Source organism: Solea solea, chromosome 4, assembly GCF_958295425.1.
Source record: "Solea solea chromosome 4, fSolSol10.1, whole genome shotgun sequence".
Classification (NCBI taxonomy): domain Eukaryota; kingdom Metazoa; phylum Chordata; class Actinopteri; order Pleuronectiformes; family Soleidae; genus Solea; species Solea solea.
Window position 1 is genome coordinate 13,599,453 of NC_081137.1, and position 12,011 is coordinate 13,611,463.

At 40.3% G+C, this 12,011-nt stretch overlaps 1 protein-coding gene across 1 annotated transcript in view; it reads left to right on the forward strand.

The window, feature by feature from the left end:
- Nucleotides 1–699: 699 nt before the first annotated feature.
- Nucleotides 700–12,011, forward strand: part of abr (ABR activator of RhoGEF and GTPase) — a 120,058-nt gene continuing 108,746 nt past the window's right edge. The window contains exon 1 of the mRNA XM_058626979.1: nt 700–1,778. Within this exon, the coding sequence (XP_058482962.1) occupies nt 962–1,778 (817 nt within the window). The 5' untranslated portion in view covers nt 700–961. The remainder of the gene's footprint in view (nt 1,779–12,011) is intronic.

Below are 12,011 nucleotides of genomic sequence, written 5' to 3' on the forward strand. Positions count from 1 at the left end.
TTTTTTTTTATTTCAGTATCACTTGTATGTCATATCACATGTTTATTAGAGAGATAAAAGCAGAATGTCAACTGGTGTAAAAAAAAGTTGTAATATTTCGACAATAATATATTATCTAGACTGTTGAGTCTAGATAATATCAATCTAACTTTATGTCCCTTTGTCCTTCAAGAAAGAACCCCAACCTTGTTAAAATAAGTAACTAAGTAACTTTTACTCGGAGTACATTTTTAACAAGCTACTTTATAGCTCCTTCCTCCTCTGGTTGAAATAAACATATACATAAAAACACAGTAACATGCATATGTATTTTAATACAACATCATGTAGGATCTTAGTCATGTTCTTGTTATTTCTTCTTCATTAAATGAAACTGCAAAGGTATTTGCGTTTATTTTGGGTTGAAATGAAACGGAGACATCAAAGGAATAGCCAAACAAAACATAAACAGTTTCCGTTTTCCTGTTTTGATTCGCACAGTAAATATGTGTTTGTCGCCTAAATCCAAACAAACCTAACCCCCAACTTGAATATTCTTTCATTTTCTTTTTTCACTGTTTTCAGTTTGTGTTTTTGAGAAACTGAGCCACAGTTTTTCGAAATGTGTCTGCAGAAAAACGTCAGCTTGGCGCACTTGTCCGAGCCGCACTTAAACGCAGCAAGACATACAGGAAGTGTGCAAACTTTTCAAAGTTGTGTGCATCACCACCACACGCACGCCTCGCTCTCAGCGCTCACGTCCGCCCGCACTTAGTTTGTGTCAGTGTGTGAGATTGAAGATGGTCAGAAAGTGGAGGAGTTAATTACAGTGGGTTGCTTTTCTCCCGGTGACAGAGTGACACGGTGTGGAAGGTGGATATTCAGTATCTGCGACACGGTTCGACTTCAACCCTTTCTCTCGCCTCCTTCGCTGCGAGGCTGCGGTTGACAGACTCACTCAGCCCCGCTGTCAACACCCGAGATGTGGGAACAGGAGGAATTTGCCAAACACTGGAGAAATGAGTTTCCGGACGGAGAAGTGCCTCACATGGAGTTTAACTCCGTGGAGGACATCGAGTCTCAGTTGGAGGCTTCTAAGTCCAACCTGAAGCGGCTCCAAAAATCTCTGGCGGAGGAGAAATTCAAGGTGATCTACCTGCAGACCACCATGGCGCAGCAGAAAAGACAAGAGGAGGCGGGGAGGTTTGAAGGCAAGGACGAAAACTTTAATGCCGAAACATTTGGGTTTTCTAACGCGGAGAATGTGAATAGAAAACCGCTGCGGCGGAACGGTGAGGGTGAAGCGGAGAGGAGCAAGGTGTCTGACGGTGGAGGCGTTAAGGTCCAGGCGGCAGGTATCACACCGGTGCTCAGCGCCTCCTTCAGCCGCGAGCGGAGCAGATTCGGCGGCAAGAAAGGGAAGCCCGTGCCCATCCCCGTCCCACCGCAGAAACCCAGCTTTAGGAAAGACACCCTGGCTCCTCTCACTGTCTCTCTCCGCAATGACAACGAGGAGAGCAGCGACAGGGAATTCGAAGACCCGGAGCTGAACGAGAATTTCGTCAGGAATAACTTGTTGGCACCAAAGAGCATCAGCAGGGACAACTCGAGCGCTCAACACCGGGACAACCTGCGGCCTTTCCGCCACAGCAGGGACTTCGACTCCGGCGACGATGGCAGGTTGTCCCCGTCCTTCCCGCACATCCACCGCAGAGCGTCGCGGGGCTCCGGGTGCAGCACACCAGACCGAAGAAGTGACGGCTACCTGAGCTCCGACCACGAAGACTCCTCATCTGCAGGTAATGTTAAAAACTGACTCCTTCAAGTCGAGTGTCACGCGTCATATTTACATATATTTTACTTTTATTATTCAGTTCAAGCCTTGCATTGGACTTTGATTGTACAGGGGTGGCCCTAGCCAATTTGGTGCCCTTGACCAGATTATAATTTGGTGCCCCCATGCCCACCACACCTCAAAATGATCACCTTGGTGGTTTTAAAGCTCTATCATTAATTGTATTCACACAGGACTCCCGATTAATGCTACTTTACCTTATATATATATATATATATATATATATATATATATATATATATATATATATATATATATGTATGTATGTATGTATATGTATATGTATATATATATATGTGTGTGTGTGTGTGTGTGTATATATATATATATATATATATGTATATGTATATGTATATGTATATATATATGTATATGTATATGTTATAGCACTACTCGGCTCTACTCAACTCAGCCTGTCCTCAGTTTGGTTATTAGTCACGTGGCTTTCCGTTACTTTCAAGCACCTTCTCAACGTGGATGGGGGTCGTCATAGCATGGCATGCACAAACAGTGTCTGTCCAGGGTGAGATGGGTCCCGACCAGGTCAGGTCCTCGCTGATTTGGACTCCTAAGAAGCGAATGTCTGGTATCCTCATCACACAGTCCCCCCATTGACTGGATATTGTCCTTTCTCTTCCTGAAGTCCACTATTAGCTCCTTCGTCTTTGTAGTGTTGAGGATTAGGTTATGACTCTAACACCACATTGTCAGCTGCTCCACCTCGTCCCTGTAGGCGGACTCTTCCTCCCAGAGATGAGTCCTACCAATGTGGTGTCATCAGCAAATTTGATTATGGTGTTACTGTGGTGTGCAGTAGGTGGGTAAAAAAAAGTACCTGGCAAAAAAACCAGAGTAGAATAGAGTCGAGCCGAGCCCAGAAGTGCTAGAACTGTATAATGGAAAAGCACCATAAGTGTCAGGGGTGGCACCTGTTGTGGTCTTCTGCTGCTATAGCCCATCTACTTCAAAGTTCAATGTGTTAGTTCAGAGATGGTCTTCTTCATACCTTGGTTGTGTCATTTCCATCCAGTCTGGTCGTTCTCCTCGGATCTCTGGCATAAACACCAACAAACATGCCACATTTTGATGCTCAGTTTGAACTTCAGCAGGTAGATGTTCACGCTAACAAGCAGTTGAGTAGGTGTTCCTAATAAAGTGGTTGGTAATTTAGGTCTGTTAAAATTCCTATTTAAACAAGGTATTACTGTAGGTAAAAGTTAAAAAATTCAAATAATGCACAGAGAACAGTGTTTTTTTTGTGCTACCAACATACTTCTTTATTTGCATATTATCCTTTATTTTGTTCAGAAACTTTTTTTCTGTGTTGTCATCTCAGGTGACTTGTGCCTTTAGCTGAGAGTGTCTATGTATTAACAAGTAAAGTGTGCAAGTCTGGTCACATTGGTCAGTGACATTTTTTTTTTGGACATAATTTCTTCCTCTTGCCAGTTCCTCCATCATCATGTCAGTAAAGAGATCCTGCCTTCATTTTTGGCTCAGGACCAGACCTAAAGTCAAATATCTGCTCTCAGCGAGTGTTTTTGTAGATATCAGATGAACTACATTGTATGCTGCAACAGTATACTATTCAGATCGGGGCAAACCATGAAAAGATAGACCATAAAGATAAATAGGTCATGTAAACCAATGCAATGCTATCATAGTGTTGCTGATTTATTGCGGATGCATTAGAGTGCATTTTCCCTGTGTGAATACACTTATGTTGTGTGTTCATAGGAACTGTGATGTAGGGCTGAAAAATTAAAAAAAAAAAAAGTCTCATTTAAAATTTTCCAGATTTACAGATACTGTATTTTTGGATTTTGGTGATTGGTTTTTCAATTCAACCTTCAGTTCAAACTATATTCTTCCAGTAAAAGAATGGAACTTAAAAGATACAGTATGTTTTCTTTCCTGAATGTATTTATTTGGATAGCACATAGAAAAATTGAAAATAGAACAGAATTTAATAATGATAGGTGTGAATGTGTGGACTGGCGACCTGTCCAGGGTGTACCTGGCTTTTTGCTCTTTGCCTCATGTGGAGGATAAAGCGGTAGATCATGGATAAATGGATGGATGTGATTCCGTACACTTCCCCTCGAAAGCTTACACATTGCAATGCGTGTAAACTAAACAAGATAATAAATGAGGTGATGACTACATGAGCAGAATCTGTTGCCTGTGGATTCCCATCACTCTTGTCCCTGATTGTTGGTATCCCGGGGCACGGGATGTCCACTGTCTTCACTTATTTTATATGAAAACAGCTCATGAACAGACAATTTGCCTGCCCTTTACATACAGTATGACTGTAGAACTGAATGGCATGGCTTCCTGCCCAAACGGTGTGGTTTTGTATGACGTCAACCACCCGTAGCTCTATTGTTAATGAATTATTGCACAGCTCTATAGTGTGGCTTATTTTCTCCATTACATGTTGCTAGGCTACATGTCCCCCCCCCCCCCCCCCCCGTTATCAGTCGACATACAAAGCAGAGATTTGCTTCTCCTCTGGGAGACGCACTCACTTCCTCAGAAGTGTGGCAACATTAACTTCTTCAGCTTGTCATGAGTCCCGAGTGAGTGACTAATTTAAATTTGAGAATAGATTGAGGAAGTTTCTTTTCAGCAGACGGAACATTTTTGTGCCACAACCTTGTGGCCCAGTCTGGTCTCTCCTTTAGTCTGGAGTATGTGGAATACTTAGTTCCTTTTAGCTCATAGTGAATTTGACATGAATTAACATGATAACAGTTAATGGTTTGTAAGTTCTCATTACTCTGTGGGTCAGTGAGAATAAACACTTCCTGTAAGTCTTTAAGTCTATTCCATCTTTTATATCCAGAAGGATATTGATGTTGCTCTGTCCTCTGAGAGAATCAGTGGAAAGACTCGATGGGAGATAAATCATTGGAGGGTGTGTGGAGCTGTGGGAAAATGTGGAGTATCTTTTCGGGGCCTCTGCCACCAACGGTGGGCCTCTGCCAGGGATCTTGCTCATGTCCATGCCTTTGTTTGCTTGGAAGAGGTCATTCATCCGGTCCTCTGAATGTGAAGTCATAGGTCTTGTCTCTCTGTTTGGGTCCTGATTCACCTCTGAGTCACAGCGCAGTGTTAGGGTATAATCCACTGTAATTGCAGGACTGGTACTACAAGCTTTGTGTTGGTATGTTTCTATACAATTGTTGATTGAAAAATCTCTGAGTGAGTCTGAAAATGAAAATGGTTTCCCCCTGGTGATGAAGTCTCATCTATTTGTGTCGGTGTGCCGCAGACCGCTATGAAGAGAGATGACCAGACCAGTTATCAGCCATTCCAGTTACTTAAAGTATTGGACTGGAAAGTATGTTTCTTGGAGGTTACAAAAGCAGTGTCTGTCATGGCCAACTATGTAGCAAGAGGAGATGGTGATGTGATGTCCTCTGTGTCCGCCATTGTTGAGTGCACTTGTTTCCGCCATGGTATGATTCAGAAGTACATGACGAAGAAGAAACATTTGTTTTTTTGTGTTTTTTTGTAAATGTTTAGTGCAAACAGGAACTCAAATCTAACAAAAAATACATACATATAACAGCTGGAACTGAGAACAAACAAGTAGATTAAGTACTGTAAGTCAAACACATAGAATAAACAGAAATCACAACTTATTTGTAAACTTTTATTTCACTCTCATTCTACTGGGTGACCTGTTGTTATCCAGAATGTTCACTGAAACATCAATGGCAGGTTCTTTCTCATGAAAACGAGCGTTTCTTTTTGTTTTCTTAGGGTTGGAGACAATGTTGGAGACTGTGCTAAACAGTCTCTTGCTCTCTATACTAGTGTTGCTTTCACGCTGTCGGCTAGACGTTTTCCTGTTTTTGCAGTGCATTAGCTGTTTTTTTTCACTCGCTCCATGTTTATGGACTCCGGCAGCATGGCGTAGGATGACGTGGCATGACGTAGCATAACATAGCATAGAACAGTACCTTGGTTGGTGGGGTGTGGGCTGATGTACCGGTGTGATCACAACGAAACGACATTGGGGTTTCTGGTACAATTTTGGGTAATGACATCCAGCTGCCTTTTTTCTCATTGGTAACGCAAAAAATGATGTACCATACTGTACCAAACTGAACCATTCCACTCGATAGAAACATGGCTGACAAAATATCGGCAGGGCATTGGATAGTAGGTTAGAGCTGGTGCCCCATGGGTAAAATGCCCTCTGCAGCAACCCATGTTCACTTCCATCCTTTGCTGCTTGTCTCCTCATTTGCTTTTGCTAATATTTATTTATATTTTTACAGCCTGTGCATAGTGAAACATGCGATATGTATAGGATTTTTGGATTAGTATCAGACCAATACCGATTCCCATCCCTAATGCGAAGCGATTCAGTTATACTGTGTACGTGTGAGTCGGCTGTTAAAGCTAGGCTCTGTGAGTCTAGTAAAGCTAGCAATATCAGGCTATGCTTCAATTGAATAAACCTGTCCATTTCTGTTAGATCTCTCTTAAAGTCTGCCCCATAGACCATGGAGCATATCGTGTCAGTACCTCATGCAACCACACTTCTCAAAACCTGAAGCATCCCTTGAAAGCTGGATGAGTCATTGGTGCTCAGATTTCATGGGCAAGACAAATGTGATCATTTACTTTAAATTTTGTCGAGTCAATCAATTAACAGCATGAAGAGCTGAGAGCACAGTTTCTTCATCCTCTTATCTCTACACACTTCTTTGTTAAGCAGGTGCAGTTCAGAAAACACTAGGGCTGTAATCAACCAAAGAAATTCATGGTCGACTGAAGCCCTGAAATTTCGACTCATAATCGACTAATCGGGGGGGTCTGACGGCTTTTTGCATCACGTGCATCTGCACAATATCATAGAGCATGATTTCCGAAAATATAATACTATATACTATACTATACTATACTATACTACGTTGATATCAGCGTGATATCAACTGTTGAGGAATATTTAGATGATTTGTCTCATAAAACAAATCAATAGACTAAAACATTGAAATATGCCAATTCTGATATGATCATGTACTCAAAACGGACGGAGCAACATAACGAAGACAAGTTAGCTTACCTTCTTATATGATATGTTTGTAGTCGCGCCTTGATATGCAAACTGTTGCTGGCAAACTTTGCATTTGACTTTTTTATCGCCATCTATTTTTGTAAAATGTTGCCACACTGTGATGTCTCTGACATGGATGTTAGAGGACGACTGATTGTAGCTCAACATTAAATAAAACCACCGGACATTCTGTAGTCTTGTGGGTTGGGCTAATCCAAAACACTGAAAATAAGGGGGGTGTTCTCTGAAGACACGCTGTGATCTGTGGAACAGGGGTGCTCTGAAAACACCCCCATTAGCACTTGGTACGTTCCTCCAGATGAAATCAAATGAAATTAACACGACAAAAAGTCGACTTATCAAAATTTGAGTCGAACTAGAACATATCGACTGATTAATTGACCAGTCGACCGGGACTTTACAGCCCTAGAAAACACCAAGACGAGAATAAAACTTCCTGTGCAAAGTCCAGCACATTTCACTGTATGTAGATAAGACTGTTTGAAACTGACGTGGCAGATGTCTGATGTAAACTATTCTGAAAACTCTGACAACAATGTTTAGATGACTCTCCACATAAATATAAACACTAATACTTACAAGTACTTTAGTTTTACTGTACTGGAGGTATTATTTTGGAAATAAAGTCTTTAGAGTGATGGTCCCATCGAGTCTACAACTAATGATTATTTTCTGGATTTGCGCCATAAAATGCCAGAGGTTGATCAGTGTTTTTCAAATCTGGAAATGATGATGTTCTCACATGTTTTTTTTTGTCCACAAACCAAAATGATTCAGTGTTTATGATTTCTTTGTTATATGGAGCAAAGAAACCCGAAAATATTCATATATATTTTTTTTTTATTCTTTTAGAAAAAACACACAAACCGATTAATCGAGTAATTATTTCAGCCCTACTTGCTTTGTCATAGTCACAGAGGAAACCAACAAAGAAACACAACATATTTACATTTAGGGAACTAATTTCAAGTTGATATTCATTTTTAAAAAAGCTCTCAAATTAAATTGCCATATACTAAACTGAGAGGTCAGATGAATATATTTGACATTATGCAAATTGACATAATGATCAAACTCGGAATGACTTTGCGGAAAAGCATTTTTCACCACTTGCTGCAATCATTTTTTGAGGTTAAAAAAAAAAGTGTCAGCCAACGGGTTTAGCAAGACGTTTGTTGTAATGTTTTCACATCTCCTTATACACAAAAATAAAACAAACATGACACGCTGATTATTTTTAATGGGGAAATTGAAAGGTTGTTTTTTTTTTCTGTCAAAATGTGCAGAGGGATAAAGAAAGTGTCAATGAGAGCAGATGTTGTCACTCTTGAGTGAGTGATTTTTGAACATGATGACACACATATTTCTCCTTTTGCTTTGGGTTGGCGCTTCTTCCCTCAGAGACATAGGGCCTGTTCAGACCTGTGAAGCATGTGCAACAGGGGAACTATGAGCCTGTCATGTTGTTTCCATTTTAACACTCAACGGTTTGTTTGCACTTCACTCATAAACTATAGTATTCTGGGTCTGACTGTATGCTGCTTCCTGTATGTGTTTTTACTGGACACAGTCACACACTCCACTGCTTTACTGTGCTGTGCAGGTTTTAGACTGTGGTAGACAGTCTTCTGAGAATGTACATGTAGGCCGAAATGTGCAAAACCATATGTGACCACCTCATCGAAGAAAGCTGAAAAGGTTGCACAGCATTTAGCCAGCTGTGATAAAACTGTTAATCATCCAACACTTTGTCAGTCTGTTTTAAAGCTGCAGTGAGTAACTTCAGGTGATTTCTTTTAGTTGTTTTTGTGCCTCCGTTTGGTCTTTGTGAACAGAAATGATGTAACAGCAATTATGCTGTATCCCTTATTTGAAAATAGACTCGTCAAGCAATACTATCAGACCTGACTGAGGGAGTGGGTGGGAGTTCAGAAGCATTTTTCCCATCCAACTGCTAAAAGGTTTTTTGAATGGTAGAATTCACTTTTTTATGGGTGTTTCTTTGTTTTCGGCGATCCTCCAACCTGTATGCAGCGTCTCACTTTACCATCGCAATATTGCTGTTGCATGCGTCCGACTTGACATAGAGTCAATCACTTCTTGTGTGCAGTGCTGGAATGTCGCCAGGTGACACGAGAACTAAACACAGCTATGCTGAGAAACGCAGAGAGTTGTGTGGAACTGATGGACTTAATCAGCATCTGTGAACTAATTTGACTCCCAATGATTATTTGATGATCCTCAAAAGGATTTGCTACATCTTTTTCATTTTATATAATGAAGTTTATTAAATAGAATTATTATGACTTAAACTGGAATTTGGAAAACTTTGCTTATGTCATTTAATTGATTATTAAGTGATTACTACAATTAATAAATTATTAAATTGTATGCTCTTTTGCACCGTACTACTGATTTTGTGTCATGTTCTAAACACATTTAATGCATTTCATGTCCAAGAAACTCGACAGATAATGTTTGATTTGATTTTATAGTTGCTTTATGTGCTGTGGAGGAGTAGTCGAGGGACCAGTTATTCATATTCTTCAAAGCTCCTCAGATGCAGTCAAATCTCACATCTAAAATAGTTGCCTGAGCGGTCCGATTTGTCCCCCGTGTTACCTTGGTGATGGAAGTGTTGTCATGGTTGTGGAGGGAAAGAGGCGTGCTGTCTGTGAAGAGAAGGAGAGCAACGAGGTTTTGCAGCATCACTGTCCAGTTTATAATGCAGGAGGTAAATAACTGTTTTTGCAGAACTTGACCTTTATACACACCACAAGTGTGAAATGTGAGGCCAGGGCTAACAGAGTTGTTGTTAAATACCGCCTCGTGTGCAGCATTCATCTGCCTATATAACATCAAGGTCATTTCCTGTGTGTGTGTGTTGAATTCTTTTTTCTCCAAATCACTTGACAGTATGTGTCATAAAACTTGACTTGAACTGGGATTTTTCACTTGTAAGATCTAAGAAATCTAATTTCTTTCGGGCTTACACTTCTCCCACTCACCTCCACAGAAAGTTTTGTTATGCAGTGTCCTCCTGTCGTCAGCCAACAGTCATGAACTGCTGATACTCTTGAGTAATAAAAGCAGGAATGTGTAAAGATAAAACGGCAAGTATTTGGTTTTCCTTTTTAACTTGCTGACAGTGATTAGTGGACGCAGGAACCTATTAAACAAAACTTAAACATTTCAAAAATAGATAGATGAATGAATGAATAAACCACAAAGCTCATAGTTTCACTACTGTACAATACTGTCAGTGTGATCCAGTTATATCAGGGGTGTCAAACTCAATTACAGCCGAAATAAAAAAGGAGGTCAAACTAAATTCAGATCAAAACAAGCTAATAAATTAAATAAAGAAACACACTTGAAGATCTGTCATGTTAAGATATATTAGTAAAAAGCAATGGATACTATTTTTATTTAATAAAATGAATTGATTTACCCATGGAACAGCTCCAGAACATTGGACTATTTCAAAGTTGTATACGAAGAGCGCTAAAAATTACACGGGAGTGCTGCAACTAATTACTTTCATAAGGCTGAAAATGCTGTAAAATTGTTGATCAATGTTTCTCAAACCTAAAAAAATGTTGCTTCTCAAATGCCTCATTTTGTCCATAAACCAAAATGGTTCAGTTTTAATGATTTCTTTGTTATATGGAGCAAAGAAACATTGAAGACGCTAGTTGACACTTAATTTAGTAATAAATGCCAGTAGGAGATGGATGGATTAATAATCGATTAATCGAATAATCATTGCAGCCCTATTATGCGGTACATAATTTATGGATGATTTTCCATTGAAATCCGCAGTACTGATTTCCTCTGATTTCCCCCCCCCCGGTTCTGGCTCTGTGTTTTCAAAGTCTGTATATTTCTTTCACAGGCTGGGTAACTTAATAAGTGTGTCAATGGAGGAGCAGGAAAGAGATAAAATTATCTCTCGGGCTGAATACAATTGTATAGTCCTTGCATGTCACGAGTTTCTGTGAGATCCCAAATCCCTGAAATCGTTTGATTAAACACCAAGTGGGTGGTCTTGCGCCTTGACTGGATCATCTAATCTGTGCTTTCTAAGTATTAACACATTGAAAATTGGTTTACGGAGTTCGTTGTGTCTGTTTTGTTCCACGGTTTTACAACGAAGTCAGACTTGAAAATCCTCTGGTAAGGGGCAGGCTTTACTCTCCATTGGGACATTGACACATTGCACATATATGTCTATTTCTTGAATCAACAAAGGTGTGGACCTCCAATTTTTTCAGGAGTAGAATCATAGCTATGCTGGGAATATTTTCACCTCAGGAGGAACAGGGAAAGGCACCAGGGGAGTGGAAAAGATGGTCATCTAGAACTAAAGTTGTACAGTTCATTCAACAAAACATCCGTGCTACTGTTTCAATCTCCCGTGAGACAGGGCAGGAATACACCTTACTCACAATGAATATAAGGCTTGCCAAACCAAACAAAACCGAGAGAGCTCTTTCATGAAACTACACAGTGTGGCTTGGAGGAATTTACTCAGGGAACACAGTGGTAAAAGAAAGGCAAACTTGCATCTTCTCAAAATAATTTGAGATGAGCAGATGCTCGTTGGAGGCGCGTCTGACAGAGAGTGGTGGTTTTCCTGTCAGTTAACTGATTCATGCAACCGCTGTGAAATGAACAAACCACTCAGGGGTCCTACGTGTGTGAATGTAACGTTGATCTAACTCTGCTGTTCTTGATTGTCATTTGGCAAAGGTCAAAAGAAAATCACATTTTTGTCAGGCCTGTACGACAGAAAATAGAACACACAGGTAATGTTTAAGTTATGGTAACCACTCTACTGATAGTAGCAGAAAGTGTACTTCATCCTGTTCCCTATATACAGTACACATCTTTCCCCTGAGGGCATTATGGCTGTGTAGCTGATTTCAAAGCAAAACCAATGCATATATGCATTGGTCTGTCTCTATCTATCTGTCTGTCTGTCTGGCATTTGACACTGTGAATGTTGTTTTCTCATTGTGAAATGGCTGAAAATACCATTCCTCTTCTGATTAGCTGACTACTAATGACTTCCATGGATGG